At 40.4% G+C, this 22,249-nt stretch overlaps 2 protein-coding genes across 3 annotated transcripts; one reads left to right on the forward strand and one right to left on the reverse strand.

The window, feature by feature from the left end:
* The first annotated feature begins 638 nt into the window (after nucleotides 1-638).
* LOC103721173 (boron transporter 4) lies at nucleotides 639-7,018 on the forward strand. Its single transcript, XM_008811256.3, has 14 exons — nucleotides 639-854; nucleotides 1,584-1,718; nucleotides 1,815-1,897; nucleotides 2,254-2,446; nucleotides 2,558-2,696; nucleotides 2,783-2,948; nucleotides 3,035-3,201; nucleotides 3,404-3,577; nucleotides 3,758-3,853; nucleotides 3,948-4,067; nucleotides 4,629-4,951; nucleotides 5,288-5,588; nucleotides 5,831-5,974; nucleotides 6,494-7,018. The coding sequence occupies exons 2-14, from the start codon at nucleotides 1,615-1,617 to the stop codon at nucleotides 6,527-6,529; spliced, it is 2,046 nt and encodes a 681-aa protein (XP_008809478.1). The 5' UTR covers nucleotides 639-854; nucleotides 1,584-1,614; the 3' UTR covers nucleotides 6,530-7,018.
* A 160-nt stretch (nucleotides 7,019-7,178) lies between these two features.
* On the reverse strand, nucleotides 7,179-15,178 carry LOC103721181 (potassium channel AKT1-like). Of its 2 annotated transcripts, none has more exons than XM_008811269.4 (11): nucleotides 14,364-15,178; nucleotides 13,384-13,749; nucleotides 13,149-13,206; nucleotides 12,748-13,065; nucleotides 12,404-12,649; nucleotides 12,201-12,299; nucleotides 12,004-12,036; nucleotides 11,710-11,898; nucleotides 11,371-11,568; nucleotides 11,199-11,274; nucleotides 7,179-8,690 (listed from the first exon to the last, which is right to left on the reverse strand). In XM_008811269.4, the coding sequence occupies exons 1-11, from the start codon at nucleotides 14,555-14,557 to the stop codon at nucleotides 7,774-7,776; spliced, it is 2,694 nt and encodes an 897-aa protein (XP_008809491.1). In that variant the 5' UTR covers nucleotides 14,558-15,178; the 3' UTR covers nucleotides 7,179-7,773. The 2 variants fall into 2 exon arrangements, with proteins under 2 accessions (XP_008809491.1, XP_008809499.1); XM_008811277.4 differs by having other exon boundaries at nucleotides 7,416-8,690; nucleotides 11,710-11,895; nucleotides 14,364-15,176.
* Nucleotides 15,179-22,249: the final 7,071 nt, after the last annotated feature.

Consider the following 22,249-nt stretch of genomic DNA (forward strand, 5'->3'; position numbering starts at 1 on the left):
GCACATTATTCCTTTATATGAATTATCTTAGTATCAAATAAATGAATAAATAAATCTAAAATTATTTTTGACACTATATATATATATGACAACAAAAATTTGAAAGAATGGGATCTCTTAAAAAAGAAATGGTTCTGAGAAATCAAAATGCCTAACTCGCAAGACAATAGGCATTTCAATCAACTTTGATTACTAAAGAAAAAACATATAGAAGAAAGGAGAGAGGGAGATGAAGCATTCTTTTTGGAACCACCCATTTCTTTGAAGCGAATGGCAAATACTGTTCTTTGCAATGAGTTGGTAACCGAATAAACCTCTTAACAATCCATAAAAAACATGTGCAAAAGAATAAGAAGGTCAAGTAGAGGAGAAACAAACCTTCGATCGACGGAGCTGGTCGATTCCTCCAGCCTAGCACGTGAACTGCTGCATGCTGAGCTCCCCGTGGATTCAGTTAAATCAAACGGCTCCTACGTTCGGGACTCCGCCGTCGTAAAAAACTGCCGCGAAGGACGCGGGACCCACCACGTCTCCCGGGTTTGGGGTCCTTTTTGAACAGGCGGGGGTCATGCGTCTCCCCTCCCTCTTGCTTCGGAACCGACCGGAACCAAGGACCAAGGGGGAAGGGAGGGGGACCCGCCCCTTCTCCGGCGATAACCGGCTCCGTCTCGCGTGGTTCTCCGCGCGGCCGCCGGCGACAGGAATACTCATCATTTCAAGACGAGAGAAAACAACGCATCCATTTTGTCTTCATATAACTTTTCGTCCTCCTCCCCAACCTCTCCATCTCGATTTTCGTCATCTAGTCTCGAAAGTCATCCATCTCGATTCTCGGATTGGCATTGAAGTACCAGGTAGCCCTGATGGAATCTTCTTCTTGTTTCGAAAATCTAAATATATCTGCTTCCAAATCTACGTTTCCTTCGTTTATTAGTTTGTCTTTATTTATTTATTTATTCATTGGGGTTGATGTTTTGGTTGTTGCCTTAGGATGGAACGGGTTAATATCAAAGAGTAACTCTCTGCTGCTTCTTATGCAATTTGCTGCAATCCTGGTTTTTTTGTTGACGTTATTGATAAAGTGGAAGCAATTGACTAAGTTTTTTTTTTTCAAAAAAAAAAAAATTAAGCATGTTTAGCTATTTTTATAAAATTGGACTGAAAATTCTATAAGATTCATGAACTAGGCCGTCCATTTAAGCATCGCCCTATATCAATCAGATGCCACCTAGCCTAAATCCCACAAGTAGATTTTTTTTCTCCTGCAACTCAAAGACTAGGATCTAAGTCGGGTTTGGACAGATTCTTGAAAAATAAAGCTATATAGGCCAATAAGTCCGATTTTTACAGAATTTTTAGCTTAATCTTATAGAAATATGTAAATAAGCTTTTAATTTTTTTAATTGCCAAAGTTTCTCCATGTAACTGCAAAATTTCTGCACGCAGTTCATTGGTTACTGTCATTGTGAAGCTGATTTTTATTAACAGATTATACTACGTACGAGAGGCCTTGTTCTTAGGTTTTTCTTTCTTTCTTTTTTTTTCTTACTTCTCGCTTTTCTGTAATATGTATGCTGCCAAAGCTGGTCCTTCCTCGTTCTTCTCTCCAGAAAGATGGATCCCATTAGAGCTCCATTCAGAGGTGTTATTAAAGACGTCAAAGGAAGAGTATCGTGTTACAAGCAAGATTGGATTGGTGGGTTCAATTCAGGCTGCAGGTACGTCCAATAGATAACAATTTTTTTCTTTACATTCCGATGATTAGGATTCTAACCTTTATTTGGTTCATGATAACTTGGTTGTTCATCCATCAGGATATTGGCCCCTACTTTGTATGTCTTTTTTGCTTCTGCTCTTCCTGTCATAGCCTTTGGAGAGCAGTTAATGAAGGACACAGGTGAACAATCTACATTTTACTAGTAAAATTTCCAATATAGCCAGACATCTTTTGATAGAACCAATATAGCCTCAAATATATCCTACACCAGCGGGCGTTCAAGCCAGAAATATGAGAAAATATTCCCCATACCGTGTGCACCACGCGGCCCTGCATGCACAGCGGTAATTACAAGCGGTGCACCAAATCGAGCACTTGATGGATGAATGGGGGGCAGCTGAGATTGGCTGCGTGCACAGCCACATGGTGCATGGAATGACCTCTCCAAAAACGCAAACTTAACTTTAGTTGCTCGTAGATTGCATAGAATTAATGATGCCTTGATATTGAGAAAATTGTCTGGTAACTTCTTGTAGATGGAACGCTTGGCACGGTGGAAACCTTAACTTCTACTGCTGTTTGTGGTATCATCCACTCAATACTCGGTGGCCAGCCCATGTTGATTCTAGGAGTTGCAGAGCCCACCGTCATAATGTATTCTTATTTGTACGATTTTGCCAAAGGCCGTCCAGATCTTGGACCGCATCTGTTTTTAGCCTGGAGCGGATGGTAATGCGAATAAATTCGAAGCACAGATGCAAACACACATACGCATGCACGCGCACTCGTTCAAGATTTCTTGTTCGCTTACTTGATTATGGTTACATTTATCTAATGCAGGGTCTGTATCTGGACAGCGTGCATCTTGGTTCTTCTTTCTATTTTTAATGCCGGTGCTGTTATTGTTAGATTTACTAGGATTGCAGATGAACTTTTTGGGATGCTAATCTCGGTTCTCTTCATCCAACAAGCCATCAAGGTAAAGTATAATGGCAGAAGAAGTAAAGTACGTACTTCAGCACATCAAATCGAATAATAAAAATGAAAATCTTTTCATGGTCGCAGGGAGTAGTGAGTGAGTTTAGCACATCGGAAGGCGAAGACCCGAGGGTACCAGTGCAGCAGTTTGAATGGCGATACACGAATGGATTGCTGGGGATCATATTCTCAATCGGCTTGCTGTATACTGCTTTAAAGAGCAGAAGGGCAAGGACATGGCGATGCGGCACAGGTTTGTGAAACAACCCGCGGGACTTCCTACCTCCTGCTAAAGTTTTCCTCATATACGTACGAAGAGTTCGTCACTGCTGAATGCAGGCTGGTTTAGAAGCTTCATGGCGGAGTATGGGGTTACCTTTATGGTTCTGGTGTGGACAGCACTGTCCTATGCGGTCCCGAACGATGTTCCTTCTGGGGTTCCTAGGAGGCTTTTTAGTCCACTTCCATGGGAACCCAAATCGCTGCAGCACTGGACCGTTGCGAAGGTATGCTTATGCCGATCCCTGTCCTCATATGTCTCGTTTAATTCCTTCAGTACTCAATTTGTGTGTGTGTGTATATATATACATTCCACAGACTGCCTTCATATGCTTTGTTATTTCATACCATGCTCGGGTTTTCCGGCTTTCGCAAACTGAGATGATTTGTTTCGTAAACTGAGATGATTTGTTTCGTAAATAATTGCAGGATTTGCTGTCGGTTCCGCTGGTCTACATATTTGCCGCCATAGTACCTGCCGTGATGGTTGCGGGCCTTTATTTTTTCGACCACAGTGTGGCTTCACAGATGGCTCAGCAAAAAGAATTCAACCTCCAAAATCCTTCAGCTTACCATTATGACATCTTGGTTCTCGGATTCATGGCATGTGGCTCCTCTCTTGTACCTTTCCATCAATTTGTATCTTTCAAAATTGGCAGCACTTATCAGAAGCGTGCTTATTATAAGCTTATTATTTCTTTCTCGCGTAAAGATGGTCAGACTTATTTAACAAAAAAAAAAAAAGATGGTCAGACTGCCGCCTCATTAAATTTGTAATTGTAGGTTTTAATTTGTGGGTTGCTTGGAATCCCTCCTTCAAATGGGGTTCTGCCGCAGTCACCCATGCATACCAAGAGCCTAGCCGTACTCAAGAGACAGGTGTGCATACGTTGGAAGAATTTATGCCCGCAGCTTCATCGTTCTGTTTTATTTTTTTTTATTTTTTTTACCGTTTATGACTACGGACTTGCAGTTGATACACAAGAAGATGGTCAAGACTGCAAGGGAAGGCATAAAACAGCATGCTAGCAGATCAGAGATATATGGCAAGATGCAAGACGTGTTTATAGAAATGGGCAAAGGTCATAAACATGTAAGTAATGAGATCCCATGATAAAGGCCGTAAACATGTCTCCGGTTAATCCTTGCCCCGTGAGGTGTGCAGTTATTGCGATAATATCATGGCTCATGATTCAGTCTCAGGAGCTATAGTTAAAAGTGATATTAGACCTGTTGTTGAAAGTATCGCGCTTTTCCACTTTACTTTCCTTGATATATCTTCAGAATTCCCCCCAGTCCATATCTTTTCTATCCGCTTATAAATCAATATAGCGGGATTAGTTTCCGTGCTCCTCTATATTCCGACCTTTAATGATCAGCAAAACTAGTTTATTTTTCTTTTTAATGAGTTAAGAATAGATGTTTCTCAAGCGTGCAAACTGATTGAGCTGGTAAAGGCACTGTCGCTGGGTTCCGTCCCAGCCTCGGCCTGATTTTTGGCACGAGAGAGAGAGAGAGAGAGAGAGAGAGAGAGAGAGAGAAGAAGCAGAAGAAGAAGAAGGTAATGTGCCGGGGGAATGTAAACTGAGATCTCCGGTTGATTGACATTGCAGCAATCCCTTAATGAATTTTAATATGACCACCTCTTATGCAGGCCGTGTCGATAGATAGGGAGTTGAAGGACTTGAAGGACGCGGTTATGCAGAATGAAGCTGGTGAAGGAGAACATGAAGGTAAATTTGACCCTGAGAAACCCGTAGATGCTCATTTGCCTGTTCGGGTCAACGAGCAGAGAGTAACCAACTTGTGCCAGTCCATCCTGGTGGGCGCTTGTCTTGGAGCTATGCCTGTCATCCAGAAGATACCCACGTCCATTCTCTGGGGATATTTTGCTTACATGGCCGTCGATAGCCTCCCTGGGAGTCAGTTCTGGGAGAGGATAAAGCTTCTGTTTGTCACTCCTGGTCGGCGTTTCAAGTAAGTTTCCTGCACTTGCTCCCCTCCCCTGACCCTGAGCATGCAGCAGCCTCATCATCCATCCTGCCCGGTTGTACGAGTGCATGAATATATGGATGAATAACTTTTTTGCTGCCCTGCTTTTGCATGAACTATGAGTTCGTCCGATGCAATCTTATTCACCAGGCCTCATCTTTGATGTAGTAAACATAAGTATCGTCCTGCAAAATTTTGAAATACCAGATTCTGTCAGCTTTTTGAGTCTCCAGAAGATAAACTCTGTTTATTTCATATCCACCCTTCGTTAGAAGCGTTATATAATTCCATCGGGTTTGGGTTTCCTGTAACTGCTGGCAGGGTTCTGGAAGGCGAACATGCTCCATTTGTCGAGTCCGTCCCCTTCAGAGCAATAAATTGCTTCACGATGTTCCAATTAGCATATTTCCTGCTCTGCTTTGGCCTGACATGGATACCTGTAGCCGGAATTCTGTTTCCGCTGCCATTCTTCTTGCTAATTAGCATCAGACAGCACGTCCTCCCAAAGTTCTTTCACCCGCATCACTTGTGGGAACTGGACGCAGCCGAATATGAGGTAGTAGCTGGAGCCCCTCGTCGCCATCCCAGCTTCTCAATCCACCGCCCAAGCATCGCACTTCGGGTAAGCCATTTCCTGCTTCTTGGTATGCTCGTGCTGTAGTTGGTGCAGAAACCCTGATAAATTTGTGAGGCATGCTCCTTCGTGGGCTGCACAATTGGATTCTCGCACGTCTGATCGTATTCTCAGACACTTCCAACCCCTCTTTGTACCTAATTAATCGCCACCATTGTGCCGTACGTACCTGTTTGCACCCGCGTGATAAATATTTTTAGGCTTTCAACGACATGCTTTCCCCCATGCAGGCCCTCGAGGGGGAATATTCTCCGTCAGAAGGTGCGGACAGCGATCATGAGTTATGTGATGCCGAAATTTTGGATGAACTCACGACCAGCAGAGGAGAGCTTAAAATTAGGACCAAAAGTTTCACCGATGAGAAGTTCCTTCAGGTAAGAATACTTGGCCAAGAATATTGTGCAGCATCAGATAGGTATACATGTGCTGATAGCTAGGAGGTCATGCATGGAAAACCGTAGAACTGTAGCCTTCCTGCATGTGCTTAATTTTTTAGCAATCGGGGTATCCAAACCCAGTGGAAACCAAGATTCGACGTGCTAATAAAAGGTTTCCGGGCCGGATATAATTCGAGAGGGGATACCAGTCAGCCGTGCAGCAGAGATTCATGTGTCTTTTTTCTTCAACCGGGTTGAGATTCCCTCCTGGAATGGCCATAGACTTGAAACATCTCATTTCTAAAGATGAAAGTAGGTGGCACTGCGAAGCATCGGTTTTACCATGACAAGCCTGCCCTATTGCCCTCGGAGCCATGTCATGTATTGGTTGGTTAGCTTTTCGACAAGAAATGGCGGATGGTTCGAGTTTTAGTGGTTGGGACTTGGGATGAAGAGCATCATTTTTCCCTGTAATATGTTTGCTGCTTAACGTGCGTGTTACGCTGTTGATTGTAGGTTTATCCGGAGGAGGGGAGCCCTCAAGATCTGTAGAAAGAGAATGTGCTTACTTTTAAGCAAAATCTGAAGGAATTCTGGGGCAGCTGTGAGCAGATCATTGTCATTGTTTATAATAATTTCAGATGGAAAGCGGTCTGGTTCTTCACTGCACCAGAAAATTAGTTGGTTCATCGAAGGATGCAGTGCATCTGTAAAGAGAGAAAGAGGGTGGAAAGAAAATAGCAACTATAATGTGTGCATGATTTCTTTTTTCTCATTCTTTTCTCCCCTTTCATTCCACTTCCTTCCTTCCTTTCTTTCTTTTTTGGTTTTGTTACATCAGTCGATAAATGGGGAAAGAGGAAAATGTAGAAGAATGCCGAGAGTCTAAACTATTTATCTAAAGAACTGCTTAGATATTACGAGGATCATGAATATGGAAGAATTGATCGATTAAGACGATACAGCAGTACAGTTGTATATTGCCTCAGAAAAGATGGTTGGACGCTTTAAAAATTTTATTATACTATTATTAGTGCATGATATTGCTCTTTTTTACTGTCTTATTCTCTTTCCCTTTTGAGCGCTGTTAATCAGGAATTGGACGTGTTAAGGTCTGTTCACAATCAAACAGGCTCTATCCGATTCGTAGAGATACTGGACTGGCATGGTACTTCTGCTTATTTCCCTCGCAAAATAAATATATAAAAAAAATTTGCTTATCAATTTTGTTTCCAATTATTTGGACCATTTACCCAGCATTTTTCCTTTTTATAACAAAGTTCATGGTTCCTCAAGAAAAAAAATGAAGCAACCTGTGCTTTTACAGTGCTTATACCACATTTCATTCGCTTTTCGTACCCTCATCATGTCCATAGATGCGCCTTGGAAGATGTCATAACATGACTGCCAACTAGCGGCAATCATAAAAGAGGAGGAGAAAGAAGAAGATGCCTTCGTAATTTGTAACAAGTTTGCTTATCCTCTTGTTATCTGCTACATCAATCTGCTCCCTCTCATAAAACTTTGTCTGCTCTTTTCCACTCAAGTCGTACATATTATCTCCAGAAGAGGACCGGACCGGACCTAACGCACTCTGCGCTTGTGGCTTCGCCTTTCAAAACGTTACCAATCCTGATGCTTGAATTGCATCTTCATACCAAAAAAAAAAAAACTAAGATCCAATGATGAGATGACCAGCCACAAGGACGTTCTCCATACCCCTGACCATCAGCACCACATGGTGGTGGTCCACAACAAAGCCTGGCAATGAAGGTGGAAAAAAAAAAAAAATCAACTCATGAATATCTCGCCTCTTGGGGATTCCTTTGTCTCATCCAATCATCACTGACCAGAACAAGATGATCACCATCTCTTATAACCTTTACATCATCAACCTCCGCACCATCTTTTGTAAGGACTTTAGCGGGCAAGAAATCAAATTTCTTAGCACCAATATCAAGGAGTTCCTTTAGTGATAATGGCAGAAGCACAAGCTTGCCAGTAATGTCACCTTTCTCTGGGCAGCTAATGGTCACCCGAAGTTGCGAGGTGTGGGGGTAATGCAGGGCAGCACCCGACGACATCATGGTCCTTGGAGGGCCAATAGATGAGAAAAGTCCAGTTTTTCTCTCGAGGTTAGCAGCCGACATGATCCCAAATAACGAGTTGTGGAAGTCGCTGCTCTTCCGCCTGGGGTGGCGGCCTTCCTCCAAAGACCCATCTCCAGACAGAGGTGCGCCTTCATGGGATACATGTGGAATTACAGGCTCGCTCCTAAATCTTCTTCCAATGGGACGAGAGACTGGTGTGGAGTTGTTTATAGGAGAAGTGTTTTCGCATGCCTTCTTGGCTTCAAAGAGAGCCTGAATCTCTTCATGCCCCTGCTGTTCCGCTAGATTCCTGGGAGTCCAACCATGACAGTTAGGCTTATCAATGTTAGCTCCTTGTTTAAGTAAGAACTCCACTATTCGGTGATTCCCTTCACAAACTGCAAGGTGCAGTGCAGTATTCCCATCTTTCTTGGGCAATGTTGCATCTCCCCCATAACGAATGACGTCCTTAAGCAGCTCTAGGCTGTTCTGCTCAGCGGCTATGCAAGCAAACAGGCCCATGTCACCGGCTGAGAGATTTGCACCATTATCTCTTAACAGTTTGGCCGCAGCATCATGCTTCCCAAGTATAGCCTCCCATAGGGGAACACTTCCTTCAGAATCTGGGCACATCAAAATATAATGATACGTTAGCACCGCTCTATGGAACAGAATGGAGAGATGGACTTGAAATTAGATAGCTAGCTAGATAGGACAGTGTCAGATCATAACATTCAGCACGAAGATGACAGATTGTATATAAAGGTTCAATGCCAATATGCATAAAATAAATTATAGAAAAAATAAACAGAAAAACAGTATTTGCATTCGATATCTTCCCTGTGAAAGAGAATGACATTCTAAAGATCCAGGAGATCAATTTTCCAAATAACATTGCTACGGATAAGTATGTGATTAAATTTAGCCACATGATCAGGAATCACAGGGGAAAATTAAACAACTCAGGAAGTCGTCTCATAAAGTAAAACTAACAATATCTAGTTGTTTCTATTTTTGATGAAAAGATGGGGAATCCCAACAACCATTTTCTTAAGAGAAGGATGTCTAGTTTTGATCAGCTTAATGAACCCTTATTTAGCCAACCGATCCGTTAAAGAATACCAAAAACAGCAGTCTCCAAGCTTAGGTTCCATCCATGACAAGCTTAGGTTCTCTCTCTCACAAAAAAAACGTACATATAGATGTTAAATATACATAAAAACCTGCATGATGGAAGCCATTATTGGTAAAAGCAGAGCAAGTTGTGCTTCCATACAAGTGAACTATCCAAAAGCAGATATTTTACACTCTATGGCACAATATTACGTAGTGAGTAACATTCTGCCTATAGTAGTTGATCATGTGAGCAACATTGATCAATAACAAGCAATCATACATATGCAAGAAGTCATTCAGATCAGGAGCCATTTAAACAAATAGACAGATTGAACTTACATGAAATCATGTTGTCCGCATTCAAATTGCAACACAACTAGCCATAATAGTACTACGTAAGTTTAGGTCCTCCCCTCTTTAAAAGTTAAGCAGTAATATTAGCATAATAATTAATAATTTGATATAAATATGTCAATAAAATAACCCTTGCGTGATGATAGTCACCAGTGGCAAAAATCAGGCAAATTGTCAGGCTTCAGTATAAGTGGTTATCTTACACTCTAGACATTAATACGATACATGGGCTACCTTTCTGCATGTAATAGCCATCAACAAGAACTACACTAAATGAATAACCAGCCACAGCAAGAACTCAGAAAATCATGGAGATAAGTAGATAAATTGGCATTTAAGAAATCTTAAAGCCCATATCCGAATCGCTTATCCTTGTGATTATGTATAAAAACCAGCATATTGGACCCACGTGAAAACATTTATATTTTGTTCCCCATGATAACCACCATACTCAAAATGTACCACTGAGCTCCATGCTACATCTAATTCTCCATATTATATTTTATGTAATTTGATTTGACATGATTAAACGATGAAAATCAGAAAAATATGATGGTTCCATGGGCATCCGAACTAATACCAGTCCAAATATTATTCAAAGGTGCTAAGCTGCTTAAAGACCTATTTGAGCAATGAAGTCTCACAACAAAACCACTTTAAAGTTCATAGCCACATGAGCCATAAAGCTGAATTGGGCCATGGCTGTTTAATATGATAGATACGAAGCAGCTAAAACAGTAAGTCAAGTTAGCATGTGTAACTACACAGGGGCATCACTTTGTTGTTCAGAGACTTAAGAGGGGAACCAGGACAAAAACGAAATGAGGATGCCATTAAAACAAATTATAAAATGTAAATATTATGGCAATTCCAGACTCATAAATCAATAGATGCATGCGGTCTTGCTCCTGATCTAGATAAGGAATAGTGCTTCTGTGGAGTAATAAATATTTGAAAATGGACGACACAGAGAAAGGATCTAAGTAAAATCTCAATAGATCAAAATTAGTTCAGGGAAAATCTGACAGTGATTCAAATTCAAATGTCTGCAGCTTGTCAGATGGAGAAAATTAACTAATTTAATTCTACACTTCGGTGGAAATATGCCTATGAGATAGTCAAGTGGCAGCCAACAGAATTTAATAATACCCTTTCGGTAAGCAAAATTGAACAAGGGAAACCATGATAATGGCATTAATATTTCCAATTCAACAGTCTGCAGCTTGTCTGGTGGTAGTAAAGAACTAAATTCTGCACAATTTGGTAAAATAAATCCGTATATGCCTATTAGGTAGTCATGTGGAAGCTAATAGAATCTGACAATCCCCTTTTGGTAATGTAAAATAAATAACTATAAGCAAGAGTGAATAAGGGCAACCTGATAATGACCTTAATCTCAACTCAAAAATCTTGTAGCTTGTCTCGTGGTGGTGAGTAACTAATCTAATTCTACACAATTTCGTGGAAAATGGAATCTGCAATGAGCCCGTACATGCCTATGAGGTAGTCAAGAGGCAGCTGATAGATCCACTAACACCCTATTGGTAAGGTAAAATAGTTAACTGTAAGCTAAAGTGAATAAAAGGAACCTTCAAATATAGCAAGATGGATTCAGCTTATTATGGGCATTTTGTGAAATTATAGATACATTTTTAGCATACCTCTGCAGTTGGGATTTGCCCCATAATCTAGCAGCAGACGAATACAATGCTCACTTCCTTGTGATGCTGCTATATGCTGGTTAACAAATAGAGAAAAGAAGGGAGTCAAATTTTTTCATGTATTTGAGATGGGAGTAAGGACTACAGATGCCATGATATACAGATTCCAGACCAGTGCCGTGTGCCCATTGTTGTCCGATTCATTTGGATCCAGACCACGTCTCAGAAGCTGATGCAAAAGTAAATCATCTCCTCTAATTACTGCAAAACATAGAGTAAGAGGCAAGTCCAGTCGACCCCAAGTCAGCATGTTCTCTATCTCTCTCAAGACTCCTTCCATCACAGGGTCCTCCTCCTGCTCTTTCAGATACTGTAGAAAAACAGAACGACATATGAGAGCAAAGCACGAAAAACAGGTGGCTTGTTTATAATAAAAATAAGGGAATGGTGTAAAATATATCAGAATTTTACACATTTATTTATGCAACATAAGGCTATCAAGTTTATGAACCTGAAGTAGATTGTTCATAATTGTTGTGCCATCTCCAACATTTGACTGAACGGTACTAAGAAATGTGGTACGGTTCAAACGTAATAGCTGGCACAGTGATTTAGTTCGAACTGTGAATAGTTGGGGCCTGTAACAAAGAACTCCGATCTCTCCAACAAGATCGCCTGCCCTGGCCACCCGCAAAATCTGCTGAATGATCAGTACTTTTGAGCAAATTGTCTGCCTACAAATCTCTAATGTGAAATATTCCACTATAGCCTATCTCTCAAATGTTTAAATCAATCAAAAATTTACCTGTTCAATTCCATTCTTGTGATCTATCAGTTCCTACACGGGAGTTCAATGCATCAGCCTCAAGACATGATTGATGTTTAAAAGATGCAGAAGAAGTTCTTTAAACTTGTTGTGTACAAGTTAAGCAAATCCTAATTCATGTGATGTAGTTACAGGTTGTGCCAAAATTACTTCATGAACAAAGACTTTATACTCACAGCAGTGCCAGTCACTAGTACGTAGAAGTCTGTGGGTGCTTCATTCTGCAAGATAACATCCTCCCTTGGAGGAAAGTATTCAGCTCTCATCTCAGAGACCTCCAAAAATTTAGTTAAACAAGGCACACAGGTGAGAGCATAGCTCAAGTAGCACTAAAGGAAGAAAAGTTAAAAAAGGTCAGAGAACATTCGTATTGCTGTACCAGCTGGAAAAGCAGATCATTGGAAACTCCTCGAAACAAGTAAACCTTCTGAACAAGATTGTAGAATAGATAGTGCGAAATGCTGGATCGGATGGCTTTGGGAAGGGCATCGAGAGTCTCCTGCTGTTGAAGCCCTTCGGAGTCTGTCCTGAACTTCAAACTCAGATGTGAGATCATCTGGTCTTGCAGACGAACTGGGAGCTGGTTTCTTTGCGCAAAACCTGTGGCAGCTTGAATTGTATCCCTCTGAAGAAACACATCAACCACAAAGCAGACAAAACATTTATCGCATTCACTTCCATGCTTATAAAGATAAGATTGCACTACAAGTCAAAAGAGCTCACATATTTTCTAGTTCGGCCTGTCCTATGAACAACTAAATTGGTCATATTACCAATCAAATATGCTGTTAGTCCAAGGTTGAAGAGCATATAAAAGATGTCAAAGATCATCTCCCTCGTATTTTCTGCATGCAAGTCTCCATACCCTACAGTTGTTAGAGTGGTGATTGACCAGTACATAGAGGTTACATACCGGACCCACAAGCTTCTTTCATGGAAATCCGGCATATAAACCCCTATCCATGTCTTGCTGGGATTGTGGTATCTTGCAGCAAGAAGATAATAGAAGCACCCAGCACAATGGACAGCAAAAAGAGTCACCTATAAGATCATTATGAGATGAATGAGTGAGGTATTTCTATGAAATTACCGCAAAGGACCAGTTTTCAAGTAAAGATACTCACACAAATAAGCTTTACGCATCGAACCCAAAAGTAGTTAAAGTTCCTATCTTTTTCCAACCTGGACAATTGATATTAAAAAATAAATTTAAAAATTTGTACAAAAATGAAAAGTTTGCCACGAGAGTTGAAACTGCATCCTTCGGTACCTTTTAGCAGAAATATGAAAAGGAGAGAGAGAATTTAAATATCCTGAAATGAAGGATTGAAACGCTAGAGAATGCTCATGCAATCATACCGAGCAAAAAGCGCACTAACTCTTCGGAGACGCCAGAGCCGAAGCATGTTGAAGAATCCATAGGACCGAACCTTTGGAGGCAGAATCTTCCGAGCAAGTTCTGTGGGGATGGTGGAAACAACATCCAGAACAAACCAGCTGGTCATGTACTTCCAAGCAATCTGCTTGGGATCATCTATGAGAAGATATGTTGCTCTATCGATGAAGGCTACAAAGAAGGTCAAAATAATATCGATTGCAAAGAACCCATTAACAATATTATCAATCATAGCTAGAGCCCCGTTTTCCTTCACTAGGAACCCGAATTCAAACGGAGATACCCAGGCAGAATATATGACCAGAATGATCAGAAATGTTTCCCAATATCTGCATGAACCAATTTTAACATCAGCATTCGCATGATATCTTTTTCATCAAAAATATGTCATCTTGGTACCCGAGCTTCCCTTGGTTTCCTCTCTATCGCTTTCCAAAAATCAAAACTCATTACACTTAGCATGGCTCGTTCTTCGGTAAAACGCAAGTAAAATTAAAATCCATTAACAGTAAAGACAAGAAAACGGGAAGGGAGGAAAAAATCATCAAATTTATTGGCTCTCTATTATTTGCAGTCCCATGTCAGCACGTTTCTAATTCATAAAAATTCTCCCAAGAAAAAACGATTTAACATATTTGAAATTAGCAATATCAACGACTCGATGAGACAAAAAATGCAAAAGAGTTTCTTTTGGTGAAAAACCCATTCAAATAAGGTTTTGAACCAAAATTTCTACTCCGCCGTTCTTTGAAAAAGATAGAGAAAAACATCTCATCAAAACACCCGTTTCTCTTTCCAAATGTCCACAGCCCAAGCAAGAACAGGGGGGCCAAGTACGGAAACAAACAAGTTTCCACAGATTTAAGCGAAGCAAAAGCCCATGATCTCTCTCGAACGATGCGAAGCAAAAGGGCAAGAACAAGAAGAGGATAGAAAGAATAACCTGTATCTCCGCTCGTAAGGGGATACGATGAACCTGCGGAGCTTGACCCTCCGGTTGCTCATGGCCCCAAGGGAGGGGAGTATCCCGCTTGATAAGCTGTAATGGCTCCCGTCCCTCGACAGCTCCGTCTCCGCTTCCCGTCCGCACATCATCACCGGCATATTGAACACCCCCTTCTTCCTCCTCGCCGCCATCTCTTCTTCTCCGCCTCCGCAGTCCAGACCCTTCTTCTATCCCCTGTTTCCAGCGTCTCTCTGAACGCTCTCTCTCTCTCCGCCTCCCTTGTTTCTTTTATATATAATTAAAAAAAAAAGTCTTCTTTATTATTATTTATAAGAGAAAACCCTAAAGAACAATAAATCTATTTCCAACCACCACCGCCACCGACGCTAAAGGAAGTCTCCCTTCGATCTCACCCTTCGTAATCCCTCTTTCCCGATTTTTTTCCCATCACCACTCCTCCCCCCTCTCTCTCTCTCTCTCCCCGTCTGCTATACGAAATAGATCGCTCGAAAGAGCTTGGAAACCCTAGCAAAAGTCCTTCCCAAATTCCGCCATGGCTCGCTGGCGCTCGGTTTCGAGGGGTTTGCTTCTTTTATAGGGGATGAGAGCGCACGCAGGCAACGGTCTCTCCGTCTGGCAGGCCCAGCTCACCTGCGATAGGAAAGACGGCTACCCCTACGGCTACGGCTACGGCTACGGGTGGGAATTGTCATGGGCTAGGATCGAAACAAGCGTGAAATTTGAATGGGGATCCTGGCGGTACTTTTGCACCGCAGTGGTGTACCTTCGCGGATAGTCGCCGCATCAATAATTTTAGAGACGTGCGGCTGCCCTTTTTTTTCCAACTCTTGCCGTGGCGGGTATCAGTGACCGCAGAGGATCCGAAATTGACCTTCTTCTTGTCAAGACTGGAAAAGGTCGATGTCTATGCATGAGCTGCGTGCCAGACTCATTCTAAGTTGTCCATTTCTGTGCTCAGCAGCTGACCATCGCTATATTCTGAATTCTTTTTCAGCTGCACTGAAGCTGCCATTGTTGGCTCCTCCGAATTCCTCGCTCCGCTGCTGGAAATCTGACTTGCTATCATCTCTCCGACTCCCTTACCTGGATGGCCCAAAACTTTGAACCCTTGGCTCTACAAGGGCTGGAGGATGGAGCCATGCTTTTTTTTTTGGGACTACGAGCAAGGGGCAGGGGGCCCGATGCACCGCTAGGCGAATTCAAACATAAATCCCATTTCTTGGGGGATATATTCATAAGATAGCCCTATCGTTTCTTGTTTCTTATTTCCTGAGTTGATTGGCTTGATAGGTTAAAGCGAACCGACCTGAATCATCATACCGTGCTACCTAGTCGACCATGTCCGTCATGTACTCGGATATTGTCAGCTACCATTGAATCCATAATTTTTTTATTAGATGGATTGAGTTACGTTGTGCTTACCGATTCATATAATTGGTCGTTGTCATCTAACTGGCCTAGTATATCTTTCTATACAAAACTATTTTTTATATATGCAGTCATCCGGGCAAGAAGAAGCCCAACAAGATTTTATACCCTAATTTCTTAATTGAGGTAAGGCCCCAACCTTTTATCTTAATTTAAAACTAAAGGAGAGTAGAGAATATGGATAATACTAGAACTATAAAATTAGGTAATTACTGAATAATTGATTCATTAATATGGCGAGAGTGACTGATACAAAATAAGTTGGTGCTATATTGATAAAATTATTGTATATATGATAATTGATTTGACAAGAGTAACAGACAAATCAGACGGATGAGATATGGTTTTGACTACTCTTGCTAACACATGGGAAGCCACCATGAGCTATAACGTGGGTTGGATAGCTACTACGGACTTATGTGTGGTGTCAGCCTTGAGCTGGGTCATAAAGCCACCACGAATTTATGCACGGTATCAGCCTAGAGTTGGGTCATAAAGCCATCATGAGCTTATGTGTCGTATCAGCCTCGAGCTGGGTCATGAAACCACCATGGGCTTACATGTGAGATCATCCTCGAGTTGGGTCATAAAGCCATCACGAGCTTATGCATGGTATCAGCTTCGAGCTAGGTCATGATCTTAGTTAGTCCAAAACCAAAAAAAATTAATAAGAAACTTGAAAATCAAGTTAATGAGAAACAAATAACATGACATAAGTTGAACAATTAGTAATATATATATATATATATATATGCTACTTGAAAAGATGATAATAAGAACTTATGTGCACAATATTTATGAGTTTTTCTGACCGTTGATACAATATTCATCTAGCATTATTAATTAATTATTTTTTATTACTTATGGTATAGCAGTTTCGGATATTTACTAGGCTATAAAGCTTGCAACCTTTTTCATCTTTTTCTTTTTCAAAGTTGCAGGTTGCGTAGTATATGGCTATGGTTGAAATCATGGGTGGAAAAAATGATTAGATAGAGCATCACTAATATTGGTTAGATGATTAAATTTTGTAATTTAAATAGATTTGTTATATGTTATCAATTGAGATTATTTTTGGTTTACGTATATTGAAGTTGTGATAAATTTTTAAGTCTAGCATATTCTCTAGAGGTCTACTTTAGAGAGTATGTAGCTATGTCTTGTTTCGAATCTAGGTGTCGAGTTCGAGTTGTGACGCTACTCCTCCGGGCCTTCTTGGCAAGTCAGTGTTTGAGGATAGCTTCTCATACTTCCATAACTCTCCCGTTTCCACTTCCCTGATATCTAGATCTGAACAAACCCGGCTGGTTCCTCGATGCTTGTGAAACAGAATCTTCAACTGGTTGGGGGCTATGAGGGAAGTAGAGCTTGACTTGGAAACCTCTTGGAGAATGATGAGATTGCTCGCGGCTTTACACATTTGATGTTAAATGATGCTTGAGATGCTTCCATCTTCCATTCATCCTTTCTCCGCCCGTGTAACTTATCACCTGATCTCACTCCTTTTGTAAATATATTATCATCCTTAATAAAAGCCGGGTGGCTGCTTTTTTTAGCCTCCTTTTCATCAAAAAAAAAGAAAAATCCAAACAGTGTCCGTCTTTCTATCCTTATACGCCTCCAAGCTAGATTCATAACTAACCTCGTAAATATGGACATATATACCAAAAACAATAGCTTGGCGCCTTCAGATACTTGATCAGGTTACTATATAAATAAATCCCCGTAACGTTTGGATTGGGTTTCTTCCAACAATTCTGAGAATATGCCATGGTACTTGAATTGGAAGAGCCTATTCCTTGGACTTCTTTTATATATATATACATATATCTTTCCGTCTTGATATCACTTGTAGTAATTTTGGTATTCTGAGTCATATATGTAAATTTTAGATAAAAAGAATAAGACATCGCCCAATATTGCAGCTAGTCCTTATTAAATAGGTTCTGCCTATCGTGAAATGATTGATCTGCCCTTGCCATATTCACATGCATCTTGTTTTTAGTTTCTTCCATCATTTTTTTAAAAAAACGAGTCATGAGCTTTAATAAGGACTACCTATTTAATAAGGATCGGTCCTAACAACCATTCATGATAGGCACAACCAATTCAACAAGGACCAAGTTATTAAGCTCTCTAACAAGCTTGTCCCTAGTAAGTGGGCTGTGCCAATCATGAAATGGATGAAATATCCTTTCAATATTCAGTAGCGTCCTGTTTGAGTTTCTTCCAACATTTTCAGGAAAATAGGTCATGACCTTTGCTCTGCATGGACCCAACTCCTCCCTTGTGTATAAAATATCCTATTATGCCGGGGTGGTTAACATCTCCCTTTCAGTCAAAAGAAAAAAAAATCTATTATACTGTATATTACAAGCTTTCAACATGAGGAAATATTTAATCATATAAATTCGATCAAGACCTTAAGGTTAAGGTTATAGAGCTGTCTTACTATCATTGCATGCAATCTTTGCTTCTCCAATTTTTTTCACTTTCAGGATACTGTATTACTCCTCATGTTCTATCTATTCCTCTCTTTTTTTGATTAAACAATAACTTTTTCTTTCTCTCTCTGTAGAAAGATCAAAAGAAAATTTCATTTCAGACTCTCTAAAATAACAAACTCAACATTGTTTTAAAAAAATTTGAGGAGGTATCACCCTTTTTCTGCTCACCATGGTCCACCCTCTAAAATAACAAAGTCCACTGGCAACGCCATCTATCATTATATTCTATTACCAAGTATGGATTTTAAATTAAAGCATGCAATTTAAATTTATAATAATTCTCCTAAATATTAGTACAACAGAATTGCCAAAGCAGGAAACGGATAACTAAAATAAATAAGGTAGAACAACGAAAGTACTTGTTCTTAAGAGTGTTCAAAACGAGTTATTTACATATCAGGCAGATAGGCTGAATCTCTAACGGAGTTCTCAAAATTTCCGGAGACTAGATTTGTGAGGGATCAAAGTTCATCGTGGGTGCAACTACATGTTCATGCCAGAACACTGGAAAGAGTGGCCTCCGCTAGTCCCATGAGGCTTGCGCCTATCATGCTTTGATTTTTTTTTTCTTCCTCCTTTGTATGTTTTTTCTTTAAGCAAATCTTTGTCATGATTCCTTGAGAAAGGAATCATGCATGATTTAAAGTTTTGAACGGCAGTGACGGTCCACGTGTAAGCATGAGTCTGGTTAGCATAACTCTTATAAGTCCGATGCGATGGCGGACAGGATCCAGGATGAATCCCTTCAAGAAAGGTCATTTTACTGGGATTCTTTGAAAAGGAAGTCAGAGGCCGCCCCAAAGAAAGAAAAGAGGGCTCACAAGAGAGCAAATTAAACCCACGAACGTCTTTAGTTTGGATCCCACTAAACCCACGAAGCCTTTTTAAAACGTGAAAAGAAGATAATTAAGGCACGGAAGCACTCGCAAATTCCAAAAGGGTCAAAAAAGAAAGGGAAAAAAAGGGGAAAATAAGTGCAAGTTGCACACGATACTTGCGTGGATCCAAAAAGGTGGTGTATTTCGATCACATCACATGACCTCCAAGTCGCTGCATTGGATTCGGTGGGCAGGTTTCCTATTCCAGAATTTTGTTCAAATAAATTAAGCTCGTGTAAACTTTGATACTCTGTCCCTGCCCACAAAATTGGCCAATGGAGGTCAAAATGTAAGCAAAGTTTGTTTTCTTTTTGTTATTTAATAAAAGATATATTTATATTACCTATATATCTATTTAAGATCTAGATGCGAAGGGCCATTATTTAGGCGGTGGGGGCCATTCTTGGACCACCTTTTATTTTGTTTTTAGTTCCCCAAGCTATGACATAAATATGGGGAACACTTTATAGCTGTAGATGAAAAAGATCAAAAAAAGAATCTATGCTGCGTAATTGGGTCCTCAGAAATTGTGGAGTTATTTTTATATCATTTATCTTAAAGATAGACGGCTATAGCTTTTATATCACTTATTTTGAAGATAGATGGCTACTGCAACATGTCACATTTAGCACCTAAGATGTGATTTTTTTTTTTTTTTTTTTTTGAAGAGCTGCAATAGCTAGCTATTGACCTTTTTGTATAGACGATGAAATGGCTATTCAAAAATGTATAAAGATGCACCGACTCGAAAACACCGTTCACTGTATGCATGTGAAGCGCCGGAGAGATTGGTTGCAGTTGGAGCAGGGACGGGCTTTGGCATGGGTGTCCCACAGTTTGTAGGACTTCCGGGACGTCAGTCACTAGATGTTCACGCGCCCCAAAATTCGGTCTTCCAAAGCCTGCACTTCATTGTTGCAGCCTTTAAAGCCAATGCATCCCATTTCCCGGGCAGGCATGATGGCCTGCATCGAGGTGTCTGGGCAGCCTATCATTACATTGAATTCTGCCTCGAGCTTCCAATCACTTTCTAGCAAATTGGGTGGCCCAATAATAACCAGCCATCATTTTAGGGCTCATCATTTTAGGTGCTATGCTTTATCCTTATTTATTTATTTATTTTTTTGGCACAAGCTGCGCTTCATCTTTCTTCGCGAGGCGAGACGTTGATGCTCAATATTGGAGATAAAATCTGCGCATAAAATGTCAGAGACAGAGAGAGAGAGAGAGAGAAGCAGTTAAACCTTCTTATGGGACCAAATTGTGAGACAGTTTATTAAATGGTTTAAGTCGTCCATCCATTGAATCCATTTTTTGGGGAAAGATAAATTCTAGCGAAGCCCAAAGCCTTCTGTGATCGGGATAGCTGTACTCACATTCGATCTATATGAGATGAGTAGCTGCTTTTATCCAAAAAAAAAATAAATAATAAAAAAAAAAACCTAAAGCCCCCTCCGCCTCCTCCTGCACTTCCGTTGAAACCAACCCCCTGGACGTTTCTTCCTGCGGATTTAAGGGAGGACTTAATTTTATACAACAAAAGAAGTTTTTATTCCATATTCCGTACTTTCAAAGTCATTTCCATCTTTTCACATTTGGACGAGGGGCTTTGACATTTGAGTTTCTTCGCACTGCCCTGCTTGTCCCATGCTCCTGAGCCTCGATCGCCATCGGGCTTCTACGAGGCCCGGTGTCTAGGGTCCCCGCGTTCCGACTTCTAATAAAAAAGAATGATAAATCGCATAAAACCCAAAATTCAAGGGTGAAGCTGCTTCTAAAAATTAGATCTGAATCCCAAATTTCTTGTTCGAGGTCTAATGGTTGATTGGACTAAAAATTTTACTGCATTTGTTGATTGAGCCAGTACAATCAGCAAAATCATAGAATTGCCGGCTGAACTAAGCCTATATTCATAAGTACCTAGAATTAGCTTTGGAATAGACATGCTCGACTCCCATAAAGAAAAAAAAACTCAACAATTCTCTTTTTTCTGCCTAGGGGCTCGGACTTGCCCACTCCATAGCTATTCTTGAGTTTTATGAATACATACCAAACTCAGCTTGTAATTTTATGATCTTATTCGTTGTACTCGCCTAATCTACTAATCTTATAGAATTTTCAACTCAATCATCCAAACAAACTCTTAAAAAAATTAACTGAGATTTGGAATGTAACAATTATGTACCTCATCCAAAAGGGCTAGTTGGTCTGCATGGGCAATGGATTGGATCCACTCTAATACCATTTTATTATAATTTAAAACCTTGTAAGAAAAAACTAGTTGAAAAATATTATTTGAATTCTTTGATTTTGTATAAGTACTTAATATTTACCCAATGCACAATCAATATGGTATCAAATACAACCACACAGGTTCTCATGTAGGATGAGTCAAGACTGCCTGGAATGGAGAGCCCAGTCTATAGAGGAACTTCCTATAGATGATCTTGTAGAAGGAGAGATCAAGCACTGTTAGATAGGAGCGTGCTAGAGGTTGAATGGCATTCTAATAGGTTTTCAAGTTTGGTTCGAAGAGCCCAATGACATTAGCCATCTCCAAAATACGGAGAAATAAAAGTGCTAGAATACTTTTCCAATATTATCTTTTTTTAGTGTCCCTTTTTAACTTGTCCAACAAGAAAAACAAAAATAATCATGAATGTGTTTATACTTCCATTTTGAAGATAATTGTATGAGACCTTTTGCATCCTACTAAAACCTTAAATGATCATGAGAGCAAATTTATAAGGAGGAAAGATCAAATTAGAACTCTCTCTCTCTCTCTCCCCCTCCCCCCTCTATGTTCTTCAAAAATAAAACAAGAATAAATGGATAGGAAGAAATGCCCAATGGATTTCAATCAGTAACCAACTATCGAGATTGGTCGTCTCTATAAGGACAGAAAAGAAGAAGGAAAAGCATGCTTATTTTACTATTCCAATAATGCACTCCTCTTTCATTTATTATTTTTCCACCGAGACATCCAACTCATGGTATCGAACAAGCTATCCCACATAGCTAGAAAAATCTAGCCTACACTCAGTGTACT

The sequence above is a fragment of the Phoenix dactylifera genome, chromosome 11 (genome assembly GCF_009389715.1).
Source record: "Phoenix dactylifera cultivar Barhee BC4 chromosome 11, palm_55x_up_171113_PBpolish2nd_filt_p, whole genome shotgun sequence".
Taxonomy (NCBI): Eukaryota; Viridiplantae; Streptophyta; class Magnoliopsida; order Arecales; family Arecaceae; genus Phoenix; species Phoenix dactylifera.